Below are 27,168 nucleotides of genomic sequence, written 5' to 3'. Positions count from 1 at the left end.
ACACTGGTAACAATTAGATGGTAATGTAGTACAAAGATATACTGTTGTTGCTAAAACATGATGATCTATAATATGATTCCTTTACTAGGAAAACATAACTTTTTTTACGGTTTTGACAGTCTGGTCTTACATTGCAACATTGAAGAACTGGTTTTAGGGTTGGAACTGGTTTAAGAACAGGGTTATGGTTGGGGCTGAGGACAGAGAGTTCCTTTTTGAGTAATCCTTCAGGAATTTGAATGAACGTCAGTAAAATATATTTAAGAGTAAAGTTGTATGTGTGTGTGAGTGTGTGAGTATTTACCTGCGCGCAGCGTCTGTGGTTCTCACACCAAACCAGAACTTTGTCACTCTGTAAAGACAGAAAAAGAAATAAACAGAGTGAAATAAACCCGCCCACATTTGACCCATTCGAGCGAAGGCTCGGTCCAACATACCAAGAGACAGAAAGCTAAATATTGTCAGCAGAACCAGAGTAAACCTGACCAACACACCGCCAACCTCTCCCATTTACTAAATGATCCTCTGGGCACAAAATTACATAAAACACTGCGTGTGTGTGGTTGCTGCACCACACAAAGGCCACGTCAAATGGAGAGATGTATTTTCATGTGTGTGTGTGTGTGTGCGTGTGTGTGTGCGTCTGCACAGTTGCTGCTAAATGAGTCAAGACCACCAGTAAACATGGCTCCTGTAACTCTGAGCGTGACACAGGCTGATGTCATCTCATCACCCCGGGGACAAAAATACAGAACAATCTAACCAATCCCTCGTCCTCAGGTCCCTTTCACGTTTATAAAAAAACACCATTAAAGACAAGACTCACCTGGTAACGAATGCAAAAGGCCGCACAGATCTGTGAGGTGTTTAACAAAGTTGTTTGACGGTTTCATTTAAACACTGCTTCCCATAAAGCCTTGGTTTCACAGTATCTTTGAGTTATTCTGTATGTATTACTTTCAACGCATTGTACTGAAATGGATTTGGATGACAGTGGAAACCCTGTCAGCAGTTTTTAGGAGACTGAGTCGGTGTGACTCAACGGCTTCTCTTTGTTTTGTCATCCTCAGAATAATCATGATGTCATCGTTCAACACCTAAACAACTATTACAATACTGGTTTGTGTGCCAGTTGTGTACTGTCTATTGTCATGTGTGTGCCTACAGGGATTGTAGGAGTCCCCAGTGTGTGTAATTGTGTGCGTGTGTGTGTGTGTGTGTGATAAGCCTTCTTAACGACTCCCAAACCCTTTTTTGAGCTGGCTGTATTTAGCCTAAACCAAGCTCATCTCTTTGCACACACACACACCTCTCAGGGCTTTTCCTCTTTTAAGTAGCCTTTGTGCTTCTGGCGTAGTGAGGGTGAAGGGGTTAGACTTGGGGTAACAGTGCAGAGGTTAAGGGTTAGAGATTAGTGGTTAAGGGCTTTAACGGAACAGAAGATGTTGATTTGACTCCTTCACTTGCACCATTAAAAACTAGATACTGACCATTAGTGGATCATTTGTGAAATAACTGCTAAAAGGAGCTAAGTCGGACTTTGATGTTTGACAATGAGCAAATTATTCTCCTTATAAGCCCTGTGAAATTGTGTCGGAATAGATCTGCATTTTGAGAGGCGTCCGAGTCATAAGCATGCGTTATCTCAGATCCTCAAGATAAGTTGAGGATCTTTATGATGTTCCCAAGTCACATTGCGCACAGTGTGACGGGGCTATGCATTGTTTCTCCTCCACTTTGTTATTTTAAGTGTTTATTTTATTACGTGGGATGTACTTTATATAGCTCAGGAATTTATAATGTCACTACAAGTTGTAGGTATTTTTTTTTTATCAGATTTGTGTTGTAATAATTTACAAATAATGAGTAAAAACCACTGGGATTTGTCAAGTAATTATTGTAATTATTCCTGAGTTAAATTAGTTAAATTAGCTGGCCGGATGTCTTTTTTCTAACTGTGAGACAAGGGGAGGGCTCCCACAATCGTACTGACTAACCATTAGTCACGCCCGATTTCTACAGAAACTGGCCATTGAGAAAATGTGTTAAAATGGTCAGAGAGCAGAGAAGTTCCCTACACATCATGTTAGCCTCATTCCTCTGGTGCTCTCAGCCTTGGCCACTGCTGCAGCTGCGTAATATGGCCTCGGCCGGCCAGCTGTTGGCGGCAGTGACCAGGTGGTCAGGGAGCTTTCAGAGAGGCCTCAGGACATCAAGAGTGCAACCAAAATGTTGAACAAACACGACCACAACTTTGCACCATTTAAAATGCATGAACGGAAATTCTGTGTGTCAAACATAATCTTTGAATAAAAGATGTAAAAGTGTATTTCTTGCCCATGTCAGTATGTCTTTAACCCTGCTGGTTTAACAGTAATCTGTTCAATAATACTGGGACTGCTGCTTAACAAGCCTCCATGGATATGGAGGGAGAAGAAAAAGAAAGCAGTAAGGCACAAAATGACTGGTTAAATCTCTGATGAGTATATTAGTAACACGTCTGTGGGGAGGGCAGGAGGGAAGGAGAGCGGGATGGAAGGAGAAACACAGGACCGGCTGTCATGGTATCACCACAGAGACAGAAACGCCTTTCTCCTCTTTCCTCCTCTCTTCAAAGCGCATTCAGACTACGCAAAACGGACGCCGCCAAGGAGCTACATGAAACATAAAGACGGGCCGTGTTGCCAAGGATACAGCTACCTTTTTGACTGATATTCTGAATCCACTGGAAGTGCAGCCAAAGACAAACTTTAAAAGACATTCAGAAACATTAACGCATTAATAACGCAAGCAATATCTCATGTAAAAAAACATTATACACTGCTATAATATATAATAAATAAATAAGCTTATTAGAAATACTGCCATATGAACTGCAATATAACTTGGCTCTCTCCTGCTCCTAGAAGCTCAATCAAGGTGGCTTAAACAATTCTTGTCTTCCAGCAGAACGATGGAGCTATATTCTGTCCACCTTTCTGTCTCCCTTTGGAAGAAAGGAAGCAGAAAAAGAAGAACTCTCTGTCAATTTTTGTTTCTCTCATTTTCACCCTCAAACTCTTTGCCCCGGCATCTCCAAATGTCTGCCAACTTCTGACATGAAATGACAGGAAAGGACAAAAAATGCTGACATTGACATAATGTAGATGCTTTACTGAAAGAGCAGAGAGGACAGTTAAACATCTCCAGACTTTCACTTGGGAGATGTAAAGCTGCTCCCCCCCCCCCCCCCCCCCCGCTGCTGGCCTCACATCTTCATCCCCGATCTTAATCTTTTTTACTCTCCCTTTCTTTTTCTGTCTTCCTTGCCATAACATCCCCCTGTTTCTGTCATTCCACCTCAGATCCCTCTGCAACCCACACATTAGTGCACGTACACGTGGATTAACGCATATGCTCACTGATCCAAAGTCAATTTCATGGGACATATTTGCTGTCAGAGCCAATCAAGGCAGTTTTGATGTGTGCCGTATGGCTGTTAAATAGTGGTCAGAGTGAAGTTGTGTTGATTCTCGCTGTGTGTGTGTGTATGTGGCAAAACAGCTGCACATGTTGAGGAAAACCTTTAGACGAAGTTGGGGGGAAAAAGGGAAGATCGGATGGAGGTGACGGGGAAAAGAGAAGACAAGTTGGATCTGGGAGACTGAGAGGAAATGGGAGAGAGGGAGGAGGTGAGGAGAGCCGAGATACAGACAAAAGAAGGCGTAGGTGGAAATATATATTAGTTAATAGGAGCAGAAAGGAGACTGGCTGGGAAAATACAACTAAAGAGACCGGATGCAATAAATTCCGCTGAAATCTCTTTTTCTGGCTGGGGTTTTTTTATTATTAGGTAGCCAACTTTTAAAACTCAATTTTTGAAGAAATTCAACAGTCGATATCAAAATATTTTAACTGCATGTATGTAGCACCATACTCCTGGTTATGCTTAAAGACCTATGTTAGGAATTTAACTATAAAACCGTGTATTTCTTTTTTTTTAATATAGTAAAATCAGTTCATATTAAAGCGAGAGAGACACAAAACAAGCCTTGCGTGAAAAATAAATAGAATATCAATTTATCCCATTTTATGATCTACGGTATGACAGCAAAAAAACAATAAAATATGGTTTCATTTTTATGATCGATTTACACATTGCTGTATCTCACAACCCCCCCCCCCGCCCCCCCAAAAAAACCCAAGGTCTTAAAACTTTTTTTCCACCCTGAGAAATTTGTCTGAGTGTGAGACGAGAGACGTGAAGAACCAGAACCAACCCACGGAGGAAGAAACACTCGCACTAGACGACTTCCACATGCTGCATCCAAGGTGATCGTTGTTAAAGAATAATACCCTGACCGCACTGGACGCAACAGCAGCAACGAAGCAGGGACACACACACACACACAGAAACACGTGCATGGCCGCACACACCCTTCAGTGTTTGAAAGAGAGTGAGATATAAATCCCACTCCTGCCAGATGCAGTGATAAAAAGCAACTGTGTATGTGTGCGTGTGTGTGCGTGTGAAACAAAAGTTTGTGTAGATTTTATGTGTGTGTGTGTTGTGGTCAGTATTTGTGGTGTGGCGCAGTAGTCTATTCAACACGATGCATTAACTCTGCTAATCACACCCAGATGACCCAGAAGCAATCACGGCCACGCTGTGTGTTTGTTGTGTGCATGTGTTTGTGCGAGTGTGAGTGGCTAATGTATCCTGACTAACTTCCCCAAAACAGAATGTGAAGTTCTTCCAAAAATAACTCATGTTGAGGTCTGAGCATTCCCGACAGAAGAGTACACGTGCGCGTGTGAGTGTGTGTGTGTGCGTGTGTGTGTGTGCGTGTGTGCGAGTCAACCTCAGTGTTTGTGGTGACCCACATCCTGCAACCAACTGGAGTCACAAACAAAGTGGTTGTTACTCGGTCCTGAATTTTGCCTCGTTCGACCATTACAACATCTATCTTTCTGTTATAGTTCACTCCCCACACAATTGTAAAATACCATCAATAAAAAACAATACTAAAAAAGTTCCACATTTTAAGAAATAAGGTTTATTTGCTTTCTTGCTGTGAGTTAGATGAGAAGATGAACACCACTTGCAGGCTTTCACCTGAAACTCACAGGAGAACAGGAGACTGAGTGCAGACGAGTAAGAAGAGGCGGGTCAAGGGTCATAACACACAGGACCTCCACCCAGAACACCACCGTTTGTGCCACCCTGAAACCAAAAGTCACAATTCTGTCCTAAATATTCACTGTACATAGAAGCGTACGTATTTGAACCTGCAATTTACCGTCTTGGAATGTCCTGGTTTCAGGTGAGTCCCTCCCACAATGCTACCACTTTATCACCATCCCACCCGGCTTCTGCTGATCGAATGACAGCGCAGCCCCGAAGTCGCAGAAAGAGGCAGATGCTTTATCTCTGAGGTGAATCAAATAGGCCTTTTGTCCCCCCCCCCCCCGTCTACTGCCTGTCTCTCTGCTTACCTGTCTGCCTGCACGTCAGTCTTGAGCCAGTGTATTGACTTGTCAGGTCGTCCGCCTGTATGTCTGTTACACCTGCCTGCCCGCCCTCACGTCTTTTTAACCCCCCCCCCGCCCCCCCCAGTCTGTCTTCGTGCATGAGTGCGGCGGTCTACCTGAACTTATCTCCCCGTCTGTCCCTCTGTGAAACCTGACCTGACCCTTGTCTCTGGTCTTTTTCCGAGCGTGACTGGTTGGCTGACCGACTCCTGGGTAGATTAGAGTTACCTACCGCAGAGCAGCTGGGAGAGACACACACACACAAACATAAACGCACAGGCAGTTCATTCAGCCTCACACTGGGAACCAGTCCCTGGCTGAGACCGCTAACCAGTTCCTCAGCACCACGGACCTGTGAGCGTTTGAGACAAACCTTCTGGTTTGAGCTGCTATGCATGTGCAAAAAAACAGATCTGTGGCTTTTTTTCTTATTTTTAGGAGTTTACATCAAGGAGGAATTTGGGAATATATATATACTCTCACACACACACACACACACACACACAGAAGGAGTTATAGTTAAACTATTGCACCATATGAGGGGAAGTAGTGGAAAACCCAGAGAAGAGGTGTAAATAGAAAAACTGGTGACTCACATTCTTGTGGCTACACACTGGCCACACACACAAACATACATACACACACACACACACACACACACACACTGAGAGAAAGAGTGAGAGCCCAAAACACAGTGAAGCCACAGGAAGCAATGCGTGTGTTTGTGTGTTTGTGGCCGAGTGTGGTGTAGGATGAGTAAAGCTCTATTTGCCGTCACTGATGTTATAGTTACTGGAGCTGTTCTCTAAAAGGCAATTTTTCCCCACATCTGCGAGTACATAAACTTCCTCATTAGAGGCATCATGCATAGGATCTTTGCAAACATCTGCATGCCCCCCCCCCCCCCCCCCAGTTGATCTGGACTGCGAGGCCAATACACTACAAGCTCCACTGGAAAACCCAAATGGATGCTGAAGTTGAATTGAGGAATGAAGAGGCTATCCACATTTAGAATTCATCCTCAAAACAATAATAAGACGATTAAATGAGCGACAGTTCGTGGAGGGGCATTTCTCCGGATTTGGGATACAAATGTGAACACATTCTTCAAGTTGAAACTTCCTTTCTGGCCCGTTTGCTACCTCCCATTCAGTTGGTTTGCTGCCGTTTTGATGCTGAACATCGGTCTGCTGCACTTCACTTCCTAAAGTTTAAATCAAATGGTCCCTCTCTCACACCTCACACATACACGTGCGACACACACATACACGTGCGACACACACACATGCACACACGCATCAAACTTCAGAGAGTCATCCAGGGGCCACCCTCATTACCAGATGCACAGGTGCCATGGCCCTATTCTGGATGGTTGGGGACCAGACCAAACTTTTGTTTCATACATGAACATCTGCACTCCCCCAAACACACACACGCACACACACACACACACACACATAAATACACACTTTCTTCTACACACCTCAGAGCAACTGGGGCTGAACCCTGTGGTTAATGACTTTCCCACCCTCTACACAGCATGCACATGCTGAAGCCGTTAACAATAAGTGGCTTTTCAAACTTAGTAACGTCCTAATGTCCCCCGTTAATCACATTCCTCACTACAAAGGCTGCAGAACATGGGCCAGCGATTGCACTGGGATGAGTAATCTCGTCAACTGCGCCAGCCCTCTGAGGACCAACACGGGGCAACTTCAATCTGAGCAATGTCAAAACATTTGTTCAAATATTGTTTCCTCTGTGCTGGTTCTCTTGTGAGAAAGAGAATGGCCGTTCATTCTGTAACGACCCTCAGAAAGGAAAGAATTTTAAAATATATTTTGTAACGACTACATAATGGGTCAGAGGTGAATCAATATCAGTGGGACCCAATAAATACGACTATTTATGTGCTGTTTGAATAATGTGTCAAATTGCAATTTGAATTTAGTGTTAATGTCTGTATAGGAAAATGCATCACTGGGAACAGATTTAGCCGCTAGTGCACTGTAGCTTCTGCTTTACTGAGGTGTTTCAGTGGAATATAAGACAGAATTTGAAAAACATTTTGATATCTTTAGTGTCAATTTGACACTTGACTGGTCTTGATTGATGCCTGACCCCATACCTCTTAGTTTGACCCTTCAATATCCACATCTGTAAAATGTTAGGGGAAATATTAAAGTACATAGTATATAGTCTGAATATTAAAGCGTATTCATTATTTAAAGCTATAAAATAGGATTACTCAAAAATGAAACAAACGATATCAATACTGACCCCATTGATCTATAGAACTAGAAAAACACACAACAACGCATGCAGTGATAGCAAGTGGTCTTTATAAACATCGGAAAGGCACCTGAAGTAACATTTGAGGGTAATTATTGTTTACTCACTTCCGAGAGGAAGTTTCAAACTAACTAATGCCAACAGACCTGCTTTTTGGTAACTCGAACGTTACGCTGTTAGAGAAAGCGTCGGTCGCAGGTACCTGGAGGTTTTGGAACGCAGCCCTCAGCTGAGTCACGTGCAGACTGAGGCACCTGGACGTGCACCTCGCGCTGCCGGTGTTCTCCTGGATGTCCTCGTGCAGCGGCGAAGTCACGGCCAGCCCCGCGCACAGGAGCACCAAAGCGGCCCGACGGAATGACATGACACGGAGGGAAAAAATGGGGGTGGTGGTGGTGGTGGGGGGGGGGGAAAGAACTGAGTCGCGCGGTAGACGTTTCCTTTCTCGTGTCCGGCTCGTTGACGTCGTGCTCTTTAGTGGAGCGGCTTCCCCTCCTCTCGCGGACACTCCCACCACGCGGAGTTATGTGGTCCTTTTTTTTATCCGTCTTTATTCTCACGCTGACGGCCTCTTCGAGTTCACTCACTCCCTCCTTCCTCAAACCAGCTCAATGACCATCATCCTTTTGTTTATTCTCTTCTGTCCATCATTGGTTATGGTCAACGTCAACTCTCTCTCTCTCTCTCTCTCTCTCTCTCTCTACCCACTACCTGACGTGATAACGGGTGTAAGTGATTAAATAACATTAAATAACATCCTATTTCCATTTAGCTGTTCCACTTTCAAATATTGGTTTCGGTTGTACCGGCTTATTATCACATTTTCAGGACTTGACCGAATACTCTTTTTTTTTTGTTATATCTTCCACTCTTCATAATCATTAATTATCCCCACTTCTCGTTCTTCTAATAATCACACTAATAGATTTAACACGAGGAGATGCTAAGCAGTGAAGGAGCGGCACGGCAGGCTTCTGTTTCAACACTCGTGTGCAATTACTATTCTGAACAAAAAAAATGCCCATTTGATGTCTGGGAATTAGCTCTGGTAATTATTGGAACAGACTAATCACAGAACATTTATTCATAGCAGAAAGACCTGAGGCATGTGTTGAGGTTGGTGTCTGTCACAGAGCCAGTAACTTTTCAACAGGGGCGGTGGAGCCAAGTGTGGTTTATTAGATCCAGGGCCAAGTCAAGATGTTTAGGACAAATGGTTTACAGTCGTATTTGTTTACAGAAACTCGTAACACAGCAGAGGAGTCATCCCTTTTGGCCATGAGATGTAGAAAGAGTCACCTACGTTTTGATTTAGGGGAAATGGAAAGGCATAAATATTTAGTATGTACTGGCAGGACTTTTTTTGGCCCTGCCGTTTTAACTAGGCTTGACTTTAGAAAGAACTGCGTTGGTTAGTATCAACATAATGTGATTTACAACCGTTTTGGCTTGACCCTCAAAATGAATATATCCTGATCTGGCCGTTATGATTTCCTGCAGCACATCTGAGGAGCCTCAGCTTGCTTGAAAAATGAAAAGACAATAATCTAGAGATCAATTTGCAACAAGATCACACTAGCCAACGGAAAAAACCTATCCTGGGGCCTAAAGTGTGTGGGGGTTAGGGTGGTGGGGGCGGGGGGGGTTGTATCTTGCATGGCTTTGACTAATACCACCTGACAAAGAGCACAAAGCCACTTTTGTGGTAATCAACTGAAAAACCTCACTATAGTGGGTTGATCGACTATTGACAAATTGCAGCTTTAAAGATATCTCATCATAGGCGATGGTGTTATGAACCAAATATTAATATTTCCCCTCAGATTCAATTGAAGGACTTTTACAGGCTTTGACTGAAATTAAAGGGGAGAAAATCACACAATTTTGTATACATTTTTTTTTTCTTCCCATAATCCTGTGACCCCTTGTGATTTATCTTGGGATCACTGATGAAGACTCTTTTTCTAAAATGCTGGCTCGAGCACTAGAGCCTGATGGTTCTGTCACCAGTGTGAGTTGGTCACATGTGAGGCTGATAGGGTTGTCCTGTCAATTTTTATTCACAGCGAATAACTTTGGGACAGATTTCCATTTGTGAAATGGGTTTCCATGTTAATAGAGATGCTTGATTTGCAATAATAAGGGAAGCTATTCCAATGTTTACCCTCTGATGATCACATCTTGTGAACCAGTTTGTTTGACATCAGAATTCTGGACCTTCATCACAGTGGACCACATAAACACATCTAATCCCGACTAAACCCAGCAGTCGCTATGAATTACAAAATGGACAAGCTGTTTCTAATCTTCAAATACAACAAATTTAACATGTCACTGAGCTAAAGCCAAACTGTGTCATCTACTGAAATGCATTGAACTGCTCTGTCACCATCGGTACATGTTATTATTATTCCTGTCAGAGATTATTGAAGTTGTCCAGCATTATTCCATGCAGCTGGTAATACTCACTGTTCATCTGTCTCTGTCTTCGACAGAGCTGTCTCTCAAACCAAAGGTGGCTCATTACGAATGCTTATTACGGCTCATTATGGTGTGCATATCATGAGTAAAGGAGGGCAGTGTTTCTGTATGGGGTAGCAGTGTCACTCTGTGGCATTTCACTGCAATTGTTGTTTCAGTATACGTAGAGCGTGTACCTAAACTACTGCATCAAAGTTTAATTCGTTTTGTTTAATTTTTGAAAAGAAAATGTCTGGCACGTTTTACTTATTTATTCATTCAAAGGAACTCCAAGGTAACATGGTGAGTGGGAAACTATTTGTTTAACCACTGAACAGACTGAAAATATCTCGTAATCGTGGTGAAAAGAATGTTTTTTGTGTGAGGAAGACCGGATAAGCCACTCCGTCACAATACTGACTCCCGACTGACCTTGTGCGCAGTGTACTCCCCGTTCGCAGATGCGTTTGTCTTCGAAGGACTCACATACTTGTATAATGTGGGAAATCGTCCACCACATTACAACAGACCCCACGTTTCTGGCCACAGGTTGCGGGCGCGCGCATCGCTCCTCCGCTCCGGGCCGCGGCGGTAACGTGGCAACCAGAACCGGAAGTAGCCGCAGAAGAAGAACGATGCGGAAGAGCACGTTACGATTAAACGTAACATGTTCATTTAACGTAACGTTATATTGCGGTGTGCTCCGAATAGAAGGGCCGTATGCTGTATGTAAATATAAGTTCGTGTGCCAGAACATTTCAGACGCCAGATAAGAGAATTTGCTAGCAGGTGTGTATTCATTTTTCCTCAGTGAGCGTTGAGTCAAACTATAGCCGTGTTATATTTACGGTAACATTCATTTAGTTTTTGTGTGTTGTGAATGTCAGCTCCAACCTCTACTCACCGTTTTATAGTTTTACATTAAATATGGGTTGAGTGTAAATTTGACCCAAACTTAAAAAGTTAAGTTAACGTTATGTTTGTGTAACTACACCATGTTAGCTGCAGTCCGTCTCCCGTGTAACGTTAACTGGTAACGTGAAGTTCACACTGCTTGGTGTGGGTTAGCTAACGTTACGAAATTAAAACTGGGTCAAACCAGTTTGTTTTGAAAGACAGAGCATTTAATCGTTTTCAAAAAATTACATTCACAGGAAAATGTCAAAAAAAAAACAAAAGCGCAAGATGTTGTCATCAAGCGAAGAAGTTTATAAGGTAAGAAAGTAAAAACAATCCTCTGTTGCAATGCGTGTTATTTAATGTTCTGTTATGAATAAATACTGTGACGTAGTAGTAGGTAGTAGGTGTGAAAGTAAAAAAAACAGATTTCATTTGCAATTATTTGAAAATGATTCTTGCTGTTAATCCTTCTGGCTATAAAATGTCAGAAAATACTTCTATATTAATGTTTATTTTCCCCATGTTTTCAGCCATGCAAGGAAGAAGAGGTTGCTAAGAATTACAAAAGTGAAAAGACGAAGCAAGATGTAAACAGTCAGGAGAGGTTAGTTACATTATACTTCACTTTTAACAAAGTTGTGTTTCTATAATGTGGTTTAATTCCCTTAAATATATATTTTTTCTGTCAATATAATGTCTTCTATTGTTCTTCAACATGAAGTCAGGCAGCAAAATGTGAAAAGTCAACGTGCAAGAAGTCACCAACTTTAAGAAAAGGAAATGTGAAGGTAAGAAGGTCTTCAATAGTGTTTTGTTACTATGGGCGGTCTGTACGGATAAATTATTGTTTTGCATGTAATTTAATGTCAAAAAATAATTACATATTCTGATATAATATCCACATTTGTGGGGAAAAAACTTTTAATAATTTTTCAATAGATCAGGAATGTTTTCTGGTTAGCTGATACGGTACAAATCAACTGCTTTGTCAAACTTCTTTCCCCATGTTTTCAGCCATCCAATGAAGAAGATGTTACGAAAAAGGACAGAAGTGGAAAGAAGCAAGACGGAAACAGTCGGAAGAGGTTTGATACAGTATACAGGCCTTTTAACAAATAAGTCATCTAGATATTATCTAGTTGACTATCATTCACTTAATTCATTGCTGTTTGTCTCTGAATGAATCTCTGAATGTGACATTTCTTCTGCTTCTTCTTTCTGCAAGGAGTTGTGGAGCAAAACAAGAAGAGTCTACTTCAAGTACCGCCAAAGATGTTTCCCGAAGCACCCGCCGCATAAAAAAACCTGTCTACAGACTAGCAAAAACGCAAACAAAAAACCTGAAACCTGTTGATCAGCAAGAAGAACGTTCGAAACCAAAAAGTGACATTTCGGGTAAAGATGATACGTTAAGTACATGTAAGACTGCGGAGAGGAAATGCTTGAAACTATCAATCAATGCAAGTAGAGTTCCTCAGAGGACAGAGAAGATACCTGAAGGCACGACAGATTCCAAATCTTCCCAGAGTAGCACATCCACATTAAAAAAGCAGAAAATGAGTCCCACTCTGGTTTCTGCTGAACAGATAGATCAGAGGCAGGATGCACTAACGGCAAAATGCAAGAGAACTGAAAATAAAAGCAACACGGTTAAGACCAAAGAACCATACAAGCCCTCCTCTGTCACTCTTTCTTCATTGGAGAAGAGCAGAGACACTTTTAAGAAAATGTGCCAGAAGCATCAAGACAATAAGGCCCAAAAGATCCATACAGAGGCAAAACCCTCACCTGTCTCTACTACAAAGCATTCCTCCCCTTCATCCCAGCAGACTACCTCAGTTAGTAGCTCAAATGTGATGGTCGGAAAAATCCCACGGAAGCTCACATCGATGTCATGGAAGCAAGTCGAGTCAACATCTGTTAAGCAACAAATAGGATGTCATGCTTCATCTCTGCCTTTTCACTTTAAGATATTAAAAAAGGTTCCACAAAGACAAGTAACTAACACCAGTAACAACAATGGTGATGGTTCTTCACACGGAAATCTCAAACATGGATCTGAGCCTTCAGACTCCAGGTCACCCAGAAGCAAAGCCGTGCGGGAAACTGTCCATCAAACTCACGACCCTTTGGATGTTACACATAGTTCCTCATCTGAAGGGAAAGATAAGGGCTTGTTTTTGTCAGACCAACTTCCAGCTAAGCCTCAAGCCGACCCCGAGCCGTGGGTCAACCAGGTAGTAAAACACATCACTCATTTAATCTGAACAAGTCAATGTCTTACATTCCTTTCTCGAAAATAAAATATTTTATACTGTTCTAAAGGAAGCCTGTTGTCAGCTAGAATATTGAAATTACATCTTTATTATGTTGTTAAAACATTTCCAAATGGAAAGGGGGCATTGGTATTTTACTGGGTTTTCCAAAATGTGTTTTTCTGCAGATGCTGGTGGTTGAGGAGCTTCACCTCGCCCGCTCCGAGAAGCGATTGGAGCTGGACATTAAGCAGAGCTATGGGGAACTTACCTGTATGGAAATAGACCCTCCAGAAGAGGAAGGTGCAGACACACACTGCTCGTTTAATTGTTTGGTTGAAAAATTAGATGATATAAGACATTTAGAAGGGTAAAGCATGAAGGTAAAGAGGAATCCTACAGAAGATACAAGGGAATTGTTATGTCCAATTTGATCTGACTTTATTATGTTGTTAACTAATGACAGTCATTAGCAACTATTTTACCATGTATGAACTTGCTTTCTACAGATGAACGGCCTCCTCTGCAGGACCTCATCCTTGTTTTGGACACTAATATTCTCCTCAGTCACCTGGACTATGTGAAAAAGATGCGATTTCACGGCCTCAGAGGTGTTTATAATGATTTTAATACCTAATGTTCTCTTTTGAATGATTTATTGTTACTTCATATGTCAAAATGGTGTAATAAGTCATAGAAATCTAGTTAGTTTTCACTCCCATGTTCAGTTTTGAGCCAAATGCTAAAAGTTATTTAGCAGCAGTGGCTTAGTTATTATTACACATCTCACATGTTTAACTGTCTATTCCTTTCCCTTACATTTCCCACATCCTTTTGATTAATTTAATAATATTTCAGGGCTAATGAACATGTCAAGCCGTCATACAGTGATTAATCCCACTTGAGGAGCAGGAAAGTAATCCTAGTATGCAAAAAAGAGCTCACGTTAAATCACCAATTCAGAGAGATAACATCAACACAGTAAATAGTTAAAATGTGATTTTTGTTGAGTAAATATATACAAAACATACTCTAAGAAAGTTTTATTTCCGATTTATTTTAAGATCTATTTTCAGCTGCAATATTAAAATGCTGTGTATTAAAAATGTCAAATACTTGTTCCTCACACTTTTAGCCATGGGCGTCCCGGTAGTCCTGATCCCCTGGGTGGTGCTTCAGGAGCTGGATTCCCTAAAAAGGGGGAGAAGCACGTCCGGTTCTGTGGCGCACCTTGCGATTCCTGCCATCTCGTACATCTACAACTCTTTGAAGAATCGGGAACCTCACCTGAGGGGGCAGTCTATGCAGCAGGCCTCTGAGAGCAGCAGTGAGTGTTTATTTATGGAAAGTCGTTTAAGTGCAGTTAAAGTTGTGTTATTGTGCATGGTTCAGTGCTTGACATGTGCATTCTCCAATGAATATCTTGACAATTGACACTATTTTGCATTACGCTCTTATATAGAGCTTTTCTATGTTTATTACGGTGACTATATTCCATGTATCCATGCCCACCCCCTTTTCACAAATACTTTGTGGCCCTATCAATGAGCTATTTCTTCATAATGCATCATCAATGGAATGCATGTTAAATAAGGTGACCCACATCTTAGCTGTATATAATATTGATCAACAGTGGTGTTAAGATCTCTGCCAAAGGATAAAAAAGTTGTTTCAGCAGAGATATTGTTAACTATTCAGGAGCATATAAGCAATTAGTGCATCTCTTGAAATATTCATCTTGGGCTCTTCATCTCTGAAAAAGGAAAAGGACACTCTGTTGATTGTTGTGGTAACACACTAACCATGAGCTCCCATTGTACTGAATTAAACATGTCACTTTAACAGACTTGTTTTTCTCTCTCGCTTGGTTTCTCCTCCTCCTTCCCCTCTCTCTTTGTACCCACATGTCCCCAGATGGTCTTAATGCTGAGAATAATGATGACAGGGTGCTGCAATGCTGCCTGCAGTACCAGAGTCTGCACCCAGAGTGTGCTGTCATTCTATGCACGTGAGTACCTCCTCCCCCGATGGCATGTGCTGCTGCTGCAGAGTGTCTTTCCTCTGCAACTAATGCACATGCATGTGACTGTGACTAGGCCCAGCCAGATAGTTCCAGTTTATGAGAGAGAGGGCCAGACAGAATAATTGGGAAAGAATAGATGTGCTGAGCATGAAGAATTCAGTTGAGGTCCTGCATAGAAGGGACGGCCATTGTATTGTTTCAACATTTTTTTCCTTTTGACCTATTTCTCTGGCCACCATTTCCTAACACTCTTACGGATCATTTCGCCAAATCACAGAAGAATTTACTGGGCCGACATTCGGTTAATGTTGCACAGCTGATAAGCTAACCTAAGTCAGATCATTCTGAATTACATAATACAAACCTCTCGGCAGATTTAGAAAAAGATGCATTTTAATGTTGTTTGTGTTATCACTGCTATATAGACCAGCCAAATAACTAACATTCCTTCCTTGTTCCTCTCTAGTAATGATAAGAACCTATGCAGTAAGGCCCTACTGAGTGGAGTGAATGCCCTCAGCATGAATGATTTGGAGGCAGCGAACAAAAAGTCAGGCCATGGCTTTCATCCTCTGCAAAACATTAATACTCCAATCATGCCCTGCGCCAACCCTCACCTCCCATCACGAACGCAGAGCAGTAGCTCGACACCAGCGCAGCCACACACTCGAGAGAGAACCGGCTGGTCTGTGGAAGAGAAAGGTGGGCCGAGGATTAATGTGTACCTTCTTGCAAAGCAGGAAAGGACTTGCCAATTTCCATCATGATGTAATAGTTAACAGCACATACCTCACTGTATTTGCTTCACGTCCAGTCCATCTAAATTAATTGTTTAGTTAGCTGACATTTTAGCAAAACAGCTGAAATATTAGCTAGTGTGTATACTGGGCTCTTCTATGCTCCCTATGCTTCTCCTGCAGATGTATGCATAAAATATTTTGGAGAACAAAAACTGCTGTCCTGCATTATTGGTTAATTGGTTGTATCCACCTACAGTATGTATGTGTTTATGTGACACAGATTACAAGCCACTGAGCACAAGAGAAGAGGAAGAGAAGAGAAAATGGAACCCCAGAAGCATTTGTGACTTAGAGGACTGCCTGCGAGAGGTGCTGTCCGATGTGTTGGAGGTGGAGATGAAGGCCGCCTTCGACGACCTCTGGCTAGAGGTAACGTTGTGAATTGTAGTTTCACATTATCGTTCAGACTATATTTGAATTAGTGTTTTGAAAATGGTTTTAAAAGATTCCAAACTAATATCTGGTATTTATGAAACGATTGAAGGTGCATATTTGGTTTAACTTAACACTATTTCAAAGCCTCTGGTTTGTGTTTTTGATTCAATTTAGTTCAATTTAGATGTTTTGGTTGGAAAATGGGTTTTGGGTGGTTGTATTGTCTCCTCTCGTGGGCTATCGAAGAGCTGGGTTGACTGTGATTTGGAACATTGTTGTTCAAAATTGTTGATTGTATGCATTTGGGCAATTCTTGTTCTTTCTTCTGTTCACAGATAGTTTACTTAAAACCCCCCTGGAGCCTTCAAGATGTCTTGCAGTGTTTGAAAAAGCACTGGATTGCTGTCTTTGGGCAATTTGTCCCACGGGAGAAGTTTCAAACTGTTTTAAACCTCATTGAATTCTTCAACTCAGGTATGTGGGTCAAAGAGGGGGAAGGACTTTTATGTATATCAGTGGCTTTAAACCGCTTAACAATTCTCTATACTGAATAATGTCTACTGTTCAGTAGAGGCTAGTAAAGATTTGATAAAACATAAAGCCAACACATAAGGTATGCTATTAATTATCATATTCCTAAATACAGTTTTGCCTGTCTTGGGCATATTCCAAAGACTAAGACACCACCAAAGTTAATATGTAACTCAGTGAAAAAAGAATAATCTTTTCCACATTTTTTAGACAAATAAATCAAGCCTGGTTAGTTTTTAGCTTTTTTTTTAGCATTTCCTCCGTCGCTGGTATTTGATGATGCTTGATAAAGTCCTACAATGTAGTTGAAAACATTTGATACTAATTTTCTTAAAGCAAATTAATTTAAATGTGAATAATAATTGAATAAAACAAAAAAATAAACAATTACTTGCAATATAACCGTATACAAGAAATTCAACTGCATACAACTTCAGATCTGTGGAAACGGCCCAGTTGAGCTCACAGAGGTGTCTGAAGAGTGTCTTTGTGCCACAGCCTCCTAAAAAGTGTCAAAGGCTCACAAATGATGAGTGAGAGGGATTTCTTCTGTAAGAGTCCATAGATTGTTGTTATTTTATTGTGAACTAACAATGAGGGTAAGGAATATTGATAAGTATGTGTCTGTTGTGTTTAAAGTATGAGGGAATTAATGTAAAGAACATACAACATCCTTTTAGGTATTCAGTACCTTGGAAACAAAGTCTGACATAAAAACGCAACCACACACAAGTCTGAGTCTGAGCCGACTTGTTTTTGGTCACTGTGTCCCTCGCTTCTGGATTTGTTGCTTTACATCTGCATATTCACACCAGTTCTTCTCAAACGGTTACCGACACAAAACATCCTCATCCGACTCATCATCAGCAGAAAACAGCTGATAACTCAATGTATGTATATATCTTCATGTGTATCTGCTGGCACACATGTGTTTTTCATGTGTTTATTCAGCTGGGACAGCAGACTGTAGCGCCGCATCCGCAGCCCTCCGAGAAGCAAAGGAGCTCGTGACAGTATTTGGGAAAAGTTCAACACTTGTTCCCAGTGCCATCTCAAAAATGGAAAACATTTACAACAACCTCCCAGCTCAGGTCAGCAAAGGGCGAATTGAATTGACGTGCACTCACGGCTCAAACATATTCAACTTCTGATCTGTTCAAGAAGTTTTAACTTCTTTACTACTACTCTTTCTGTTGTGTTTTGTGTTTAAATCAACATAGCTCTTCTCTAATCTAGTCTCTATTAGATTTGAACTAGTTGCTAATAATTGCCGAAGCAATAGTGAGTGTCGTATTCATATGACACCCTTTTGGATTTGAAAGATACATTGTGTGTGTTTGTGTGTTTAGTGGGAACCTCCTGCCTGTGACATTCTCATGAATGATCATGAAGAAGAAAAGTCTGCTCAGGTCTCTCACCAGGAAGTGTGGTCCCTGTTTGAGAACATCTGGTCTTATGTGTTTCAAATGAGGTGGGTGTCATAACGATTTGACTGATGTTCTGGGGTGAATCTACTGTACAGAACATATGAGGCTGATGTGTTATTGTTTTACAGATTTTCACAAAGCAAATGCCTTGCTCTTTGAAAGAAAATGAGGAGAGCACAGACGTGTCTTTAGAGGTTGTTTATTTGGTTTTGTATTTAATTCCACGGCCCCCTACGGTCATTTGTTTCTGTCATGTTTCAGCTTGGAAGTGTTCAAAGCTCTGGGCTTTGACCCTCACACCATGCGGGGGCCGCCACCGGTCGGAGGTCCTCCGCCACCGCAGGACGCCGTGGTCTGTTTGCACAAGCTGTCCTCCATGGTCTCACAGCTGCTCCAGGCCTTCAGCAGGTATCTCAGGCCCGTGCGTATCGGTGCTGTCAGTCCGTCACTTTTGTCAGTCTTTTTATTTTTCACAATGAATCATATGACAACTTGTATATGAGAGGATGATCGTCTTGGGCGATGAACCCAAAAAGAGTTATCACCTTGTGCTCTACTGAGCGTAATTTTGAACTTTTGAACTCATCATTGTTGTTTTACAAGAGTTCTTAAAACGCACCACAAAGTTATCAAGTTGCTGGTGAGCGTAGTGTCGCAAATAGCTGCCAAACATCCACCTAGTTCCCTTTAGCAGATGTTGGTGTCCAAACAGTAAGCTAGAAAGAGTGTGAATATTTGACTTAGACTTGGTGGGTGAACAGAAACATGATTTATAATTAAAGATAGGGTTCCTCAATGTTTGAATGTTAAGTTCTCACTCATAAGTTTCTTTTAATATTAACTAGGAAGGAGATAATATGTCGGTGTTGTGTAGAAAGTCAGTTACCATGGGCAGAAAGGGTTCAAAAATGTGTTTTGCTTGATGTTAGTGGTCTCATCTCCACATACTATTTTCTATACAGCTTTGCCTTGTATACACGACTTGTATTTGTCTGGCATAGCTCCATCTATCATGCAAAAGCCTGGTCTATAAACCATGAGAATAATAATTCAAGACTAGAAAGACGTTTCTGAGCAGGAATTTGTGTGACAACTCTGAATATGGTCATTGTTCCCACATGATGTTAAACCCCTATCCCTCCTCACGCCTTCCCCTATGTGTCTCACATTTGTCTTAGAAACCTCCTGAGACTGTCCTTCCCATGTTCTTAACCCGCCTTCTCCTCCCTGTGTGTGTTGTATACACTCAGCTATCAGGTCCCATTTGGCTTGTGTTGTTATTCTGCTTGACCTTCAAGCTTTGCCAAGTCACGTTTACCACGACGCGACAGCTCTACACTGTAGTACAGTTCCACAGTGTCTCACATGTTTCTCACAGTGCCTTCTGGAAAAAACGAGAAATGCTAAAAGGTATCCATGAGTGCTCTTTACTTACAGTAGCTTCCCTAGTGTAAACTTTGGCCCTGCAGTGGCATCCAAAAATATTTGCACTTGCTTACATTTCACACAGATCTGCAACCATCCAGCTGTCAGAAGGGTCATCACAAAGGAGCAGGAAGCTGAACGAGTCTTTGGTTTAGTGCAATGAGATAATTTGCACCATAATGAATACAGGGTTCAATACAACACATGTCTCCTGGCCTCATTTTCACTCAGGGGCATTAAATAGGGATCATTTAGGGACAATTTCTACCTTACGCTCCTTGTGCCCCCCGTGTTTGTGCGTCCCTGTTGGGTTTATGGTGATGGATGGATATGGTGAGAGTGCTGTGTTGTCATTTTGTTACATATTCTGGAACAAAGGCTATCCCTCTAATATATGGTGTGTGTTTTTGTCCATCTCAGGGTATTGTCATCAGCCCCTGGTTTGGAGGAAGTTTCGGCCCTGCTCTGCCTCATCCGCTCTAACGAGGTTGGTGCCATGACATGATGTTATTGGTATTAAATTAGCTGGGTGCCACTTATTAAAGTACCGTTGACCTTTTTCCAGCGCGGTGGTCTTTGTCTCTTTTAACTCCCCCCGGCCAGCTCACGTGCTTTGTGTTTCAGATGGTTGTCCTGGATTCCAAATTGACAGCAAAAGACCTTCTTGATTGTTTCTCACAACAAGACTACAGGTAGGGCGCACAAAACGCACACACACAGATAGCAATGATAATGGTTGAAACAGAACACAGTGCTGTTACGCTATGACTTCGGTAGCACCTCTGTTGTAGAAACGTCTTCTTGTCTCACTTTCACAACACAGCTCGAATCTCACCTGTTTTTTTATCCTATTTATTTATTCCATTATTTAGTTAGTTGTTATTCTAAACCTTTCATTTTAACACTCAGTACACTCGGTTTATTTCGGCTTCCTCCCGTCCTGAGTAAATCCCACTGTCCTCCACACTCTTTAGCTCCTGTAAACGTTCTCACCTTTATTGTCTCTCATGGTGTTTACCCCATATGTTTGACTCTCACGCTCAGCCCTCCCTGGGCCAGTGTTGCTCATTCTGGTTTCTTGGGATGCCAAGTCAACCTCCAATTATCTAAGTTGTTCTTCCAGAGCATTAATTATCTCTTCGTGTGAATCAATGTGCTCGCTTTTGTTTTGTGTGTGAGAGACGGAACATCCATTTTCTGGTGCCGTCATTCAACTTTAGTTTTAATAGGTTATTTGTACATTTTATTTTAGGTTTTATTAATGTAATTTGTTCTTTGTTCTCTTTGTCTTAGAAGACATGTTTTTTTCTTAGTCTGTGCTTTTTATTTTCCATACGTTTTAACATACAAGACGTATCCCAAGATATCTTTTTGTCCTTTTAGGAATAAATGCATATTCATTAATATTTCCAGCAACCCCTTAAATTGTCATGTAGTCTCTCAGTTTGATTTATGCTCATAGCCGTGACATTCCTTTGACACGAATGAGACACTTTTATTTCTCACTCTATTCTCCAAACTCTGGTGTTGAAGCGTGCCGTGCAGGTATGTGCCGCTTAGCCTTTGCTTTGTCATAATAGCCCTCCTCGAAGATGCCCCCAGCAGAGCCCTGATGATAATGGTGGACATGTCAACATTTCCAAACGAGGACAGCACCCATCAAAGGGCTTTGTACTTATGTAATGTAATAAACCCATAGTTATCACACAAGGGGACAGCGAGGCTCACATTTAAATGCCGGGATCTCAAATCAGTTGCTTGGTGGTCATAAACAATGAAGGCCTTTTCCATGGAATTAATCTACTGCATTGACAAGAAGATTTACTTACTACTACTTCTAGTGGCAGTGTGAACTAGAGGTAAATGCACTCTATTTGAAACATGGAGATTAAACAGGACTCTCCTAAATTCTTATGAGGTTAACGTAGAGTCACAAGTGACGTCCGGATTACAGCAGGACACTTCACCAGGCTAATGGCATTATCCTAATACTGGATTTCCCTTTACTGCTCCTCATAGATTATCTTGCAGAACTAAAGATATATAAGTTGTACATACAATGTAATGTTAGAGACAAATATTTGACTTGATACAAATGCTACCAAACTGTTGCCGTACAACTTTTGCAGAAACGATCATTGTTTGTTGGTTAGTTTTAATACGGAAGGTTAATCACCAACCATTTTGATATTTGCAGTATAAGACAAATCCCTCATACATGAACACGTCCATCATACTATGTTTTTGGAGCTAAATTGCTGCTGCAAACATAACATAAGGTTGAACACACAGCTGCTTCCATGGAAATGAGCCAAAGTTCTTATATATTCAACCGATTATTTGTTTTTTCCAGTCATTATGTGTCATCTCTTGGTGCAGCGGCCTGACTGTCACACACATATCACCACATAAAAGATATTGACTTTACTAACAGTAAGTGATCGAATGGCACCTAAAAACACATTTTAATTTAGTACTGCGGTTGCTGTTACATTTAAAATGATTATTGTATTATTGAGCTTTGCGGGCACTCTAGCTTTTATCACAGCACCTCTGAGAGACATCAGCTGAGTCTGAGATGATCCTAAATATTTCATCTGGTACATTCACTGCGAAGGGATGTAGGACTTTACTTGGTGAGCGCATTATCCGTAGTGGTAAATATTTGATTTTGGTGCGGCGGTATGATGCCATCAGTTATATAAAGCTCGAGGGAGGCCTTTCTCCAGGAGCTGGGTTCTCTGTTGCTTATGGAAACACCAGTTATTCAGCAATCAGTACAGAAAAGGTAAGCTAGAAAAAATCTTAATCAAAGTAATTTATGTGCAGCATACACAAGCACACGGAGTGTATAGTAGACTCTTAAATGATTGGTAATACAGGTGGGAAAGATGTGTGTTTGAATACAGGATGTCGATTTGACCTTTTTCTTTCTCACTGGATGAGAATTGAATAAACCCAAACCCGTTTGCAGCTGTCTGCTTGTGCACCTTTAAGTCCGAGAGCTATTTATAAACGCGAGAATATGTGCAGCAAGGGACGTCTGATGTGATTTGAACATGTGTGATGCTGGTTATAATCATGTTTGTGGGGCTGCTGCTGGGTTCTTTTCACCTGTGGACGTGTCATCAGGGGCCGATGCCCGACTCATTTCCATAGGGCTTCGCTTTGGGTTATCACAGCTGATAACTCCCTGACGTTGTGTGCATGTGACGTCCAGCCTGCGTATCGCCTGCTCCTTATCATGGCGCCCAACCCTTTCAGCCTTATCTAATATCAAAACGCATACGTGGTTAAATGTAACCGTGAAAGAGAAGGACCAGGGGCAAACGCATGAATCAAAGTAGAGAGAATAACGCCACCTAAGTTCAATTTGTTTTCTGATTGGTTTTTATTTTATTTAGAAGCTACATCAAAGAGAAACTGCTCTGGCTTAACACGGGTCATTGAGTAATTCTTTCAGCAATTAAACAAAACGTTGATTATAGTCTTGTTAGAAATGGAAGAGAAGCATTCATCTCGTCCTCTATTCCATATTATTACTCAGGTTTAATTCTATTATTTATGACTGGATGGTCAGTCTTTTTAGGTGCGTAACTTTATAAACACAAAAAGATAAACTAATGATCATTTGAGAGTTTTATAGGGAAGCCTCACACACATTTTCGCCTACTGTTCTTCCTCTTCTTCTGATGTTGAGCAGTAGTTTGAGAACGTCACCGGTCGGTTGCCATGGAGTTAATTCATGTGTCCATAGCAGCAGAACTCGATTGGCTTGATCGGTTGAGTCATGCTAATCATTCTCTTCTGGGAATATCCCTTAGTGTCCCATCAAACACATGGAGGCTGTTGAGTGACTCCCAGGAGCAGCGCCGCCTCGCCTCTTTGTGTGTGTGCACCGACGTTCCGGGTCACCGGCAACTCATGTGCGTCACTGAGCTCAGAGATCCTTCCCGGTGAGAGCTTAAAGCTCTTAGTTCATAGTTCTAACACGGCGACCACGTTGGCAGGAAGCCTTTCACGCGGCGCCGCTGTCCGTGCAGCGTGTTCGTATGTAAAAAAGCAGACCTTTGTGACTGTAAAAACACACGGCTGCACTACTGGATGAAGAAGGGGGGGGTGGACTGACGGGAACGGATGGGCCGTCGGAGTTAAAAATGCCTCTTTCTTTCCTCCTTCTCTCCGCCCCGAAGTTGCATAACAATCCAAAGGAAACAAAGCAGAGGAGGAAACCAACAAGCAACAAGCTCCCTCGGTGTCTCCGCTGCCAGGACTTAAAGCAGCCAATTTGTAAACGTGTTGGTGCTCACAGCGACAGACATTTCCATCTTTTGCCTGTGACTAACAACCTAACAAATGCACATGTTTTGACCTTTTTTGTTTTATGTGGACATTCAGCTGCAGAAACGAGTTCCCAAATAGCTGCTGTTGAGGCCGTGGGCTTGTGGAAGCTGCAGCTGACACAGAAGCTCCTTTGTCCACATTCTGTGTTGCACATACAAAGCTGGCACATTGTGTCTCTGTGAAGTCCCCCAGGTTCATTCAGGAAGCTGTACAATTATACACAAGACAATTCGACGTGATGTGAAAAACCGTTTTGTTGCGTATACGAAGCTATTACTTGAAACAAACAGGATTTGGCTTTTTAATGGAGTATAAATCTCCACCTATCCAACAAAAGCTTTTTGTGGCTTGTTCTGGCTCAGCTGATCCGGCTCAGGCTGTATTCCAGGGACATTGAGCCATGCAGCGAGTTATGTACAGATCTGATGCATTGTGGCATGTTGTAGAAGTCAAGTCGGTCACTACAGAGAAACAGTAAGAGGCTTTTCTTGAATATCTCTGAATAAATGAGCAAGAGTCAAGGTTGGAGTGATGATAGGAAGACCGTTTGACTTGCTTCATCGTGAGTCACATCCTTCCACCCACTTCAAACCAGGAGCGGAAGGCTCTCCATATGTCAGGCACACTACTCTGTGCTGTCCTTGTAGCTAATTGATGTCCTCGCCTGCGTCCCCAGGGCGAAGCTGAGCGTTGGAGGGAACCAGTTAGTGGGGCTTAAAGAGGCCCTGGATTGTTGTATTGGAACCACGGGACGACACGTCACCTTCACCACATCACCGCCCTGATTGGACCAGAACCTGGGAGACAGCTGCCAAAGAGATGAGCTGAATAAACTCGTATGTTTTACCTCAAAGACTGTTATAATAAATTGTTTACATATTTGTTAATAACATGTACAAAATGTACAATTTAAATCAAGAACAGATGAGTCCTGCTTTCAATGGCCTCCAAAAGTCTTTCAGCTACTTTACGGGTTCCATCATATTCAGCCAAATCACAGGAGAGCAGGGATTGAAGGTCATTAAGTCTAAAAATAATTTCCTACACATATATTGGTTTATCTTTTTAAAAGTTATAACTTTTTTTATTAACCGTTTGTTGCTTATATGTGTAAACATAGAATCTGATCTATTTATGTTTTGATTTTTTTTTCAAAATGTGTGACAATGGACAAAGTTTTAGCTTTAGCCGTCGGCTCACTGATCCCATTATATACGATTTCTCATCTTCAGCGTAAGCTTCTGCTCAAAAGAATAATACGTAAATACTAGGGCCGGGACTTTAGCGTGTTAATTATGATTAATTAATTACAATGTGAATTAAGATTCATTAATTACACAAAAAATAACACATTTTTTACGCATTCTTACACTTATTTTTTGCACCGCGGAACGTTTCTCACTGGATGAGTTTCGGAAGGACCGATTATACTGGAGCACCAACTAGCGTTCATGACTTCAGACAACAACAAACCACAGTGAACATGAACGAAGAAGCTGACGAGACCGTGTCGGGTGGCCCCGTGAATGGGAAATCTTCTTATAATAAACACACGGATGGAAGCGTCGATAAGAGCGTGGTTGTGTGCAAGCTGTGCAACAAGGAATTCACATCGAGCCTCAAGTATCACCTCAACGCAACACAATTAGCAGCTAGCGTGGACGTACAAGGACCCACACCCAACCCACACTGCACCAGATGACTGGTTTAAGGACCAGGGTAACTAAGTCCACGTCTGACAAAATAACCAATGTTCTGAATGTACTTGAAAGTATTGGTCTACTTAAAAAAAAACATAGTTTACAGAAGGTCTACTTACCTATAGGCTACCTGAATTTCTGAAAGTACTATATTTCTAAATATGCCATCTCTACACTGGAATTGGTTGAACAAAAATAAAAATCCATGTGAAAAAAATTACTTCTCACTGTTCTCAGGTCAAATATTTATGAAATTAAAATGCGATTCATTTTGATTAATTAATTACAAAGCCTCTAATTAATTAGATATTTTTAATTGAGTCCCGGCCCTAATAATATATATATAAATTATATATATATATTGACCTTACATATATTTTTTTATAATAATGTTTTACCTATTATTTAAAAAAATCTTTTCTGTGACATTTTTTGACCCTACATATTTTGACTTTTTTTCACAATATTGCCCTAAATTTCTGTACTTTAAACCTTATCTGGGTTCAACCCTCAAGGGACATGGTGGCTCTTCCTAAATCCTTTTTTAGTTTTGGGTAACTGACATTTATAAAAAATCCTAATGGGATATTGCCCCAGAGACGGATTGGTGCATCTTGGAGGATCAACCATGGTATTCATCCTTCCTGCATTGGTGAAGGCACAAGTGAGTTGAATTTGAATGTAACAGAGAATTGGAGGGTGGATGCACTAAAAAGGGTAAGCAAATCTACACCCAGTGCCAGACTGTCAGTTTAAGGTTGTCCACAGGATGCCCTGAAGTAGACAAACATGTGATTGTCTTGAAAAATGCCCTCAGAGGCTGTAATAAGTTTCATGTCAGTGTCACCACTGAATGAGACACATCTGCTCATCTTCACCCGTCAAAAAGGTGGAACCCTATAGGCTACGTAGCATGGCTAATAAGTGCTAAAAGGCTAAAGCAATTAACATCAAATTCAATTCATCAGCAAAAGATTCTTCATCATTCTTGACCATGCCATCATAACTCAAGTGAACGCGCCTTGTGTTTTTGCATAACCCCTAGGGTTCACTTCTCAGAAACAACCGTGGGGACAATGCCCCCACTACTACCTCCGCGGTAGTGTGCTCAAGACTTGGCACGAG

The 27,168-nt window shown here is 41.6% G+C and overlaps 2 protein-coding genes across 5 annotated transcripts in view; one reads left to right on the top strand and one right to left on the bottom strand.

The window, feature by feature from the left end:
* The window catches only part of anos1b (anosmin 1b), a 29,697-nt gene extending 21,530 nt beyond the window's left edge, over positions 1-8,167 (bottom strand). Inside the window, exons 1-2 of the mRNA XM_037468586.2 lie at positions 8,006-8,167; positions 305-352 (exon numbers count right to left, since the gene is read on the bottom strand). Coding sequence (XP_037324483.2) covers positions 305-352; positions 8,006-8,167 — 210 coding nt within the window. The remainder of the gene's footprint in view (positions 1-304; positions 353-8,005) is intronic.
* Positions 8,168-10,866: 2,699 nt separating this feature from the next.
* swt1 (SWT1 RNA endoribonuclease homolog) lies at positions 10,867-27,168 on the top strand. Of its 4 annotated transcripts, XR_005120169.2 has the most exons (20): positions 10,868-11,052; positions 11,418-11,478; positions 11,694-11,767; positions 11,885-11,951; positions 12,178-12,248; positions 12,389-13,400; positions 13,607-13,721; positions 13,928-14,029; positions 14,554-14,745; positions 15,333-15,426; positions 15,908-16,143; positions 16,462-16,610; positions 16,952-17,090; positions 18,099-18,238; positions 18,497-18,618; positions 18,836-18,982; positions 20,420-20,486; positions 20,624-20,691; positions 25,020-25,179; positions 27,089-27,168. XR_005120169.2 is itself a non-coding variant. In XM_062563637.1 (19 exons), exons 2-19 carry the CDS (start codon positions 11,422-11,424, stop codon positions 24,275-24,277), a joined length of 2,937 nt encoding a protein of 978 aa, XP_062419621.1. In that variant the 5' UTR covers positions 10,867-11,052; positions 11,418-11,421; the 3' UTR covers positions 24,278-25,011. The 4 variants fall into 4 exon arrangements, 2 of the variants coding, with proteins under 2 accessions (XP_062419621.1, XP_037325913.2); XM_062563637.1 differs by lacking the exons at positions 25,020-25,179; positions 27,089-27,168 and adding an exon at positions 24,193-25,011 and having other exon boundaries at positions 10,867-11,052; XR_005120170.2 differs by lacking the exon at positions 27,089-27,168 and having other exon boundaries at positions 18,836-18,995; positions 25,020-25,089.

The sequence above is a fragment of the Pungitius pungitius genome, chromosome 7, assembly GCF_949316345.1.
Source record: "Pungitius pungitius chromosome 7, fPunPun2.1, whole genome shotgun sequence".
NCBI lineage: Eukaryota > Metazoa > Chordata > Actinopteri > Perciformes > Gasterosteidae > Pungitius > Pungitius pungitius.
The sequence above is the reverse complement of the archived record's forward strand: the minus strand, read 5'-3'. Positions and strand labels throughout refer to the sequence as shown.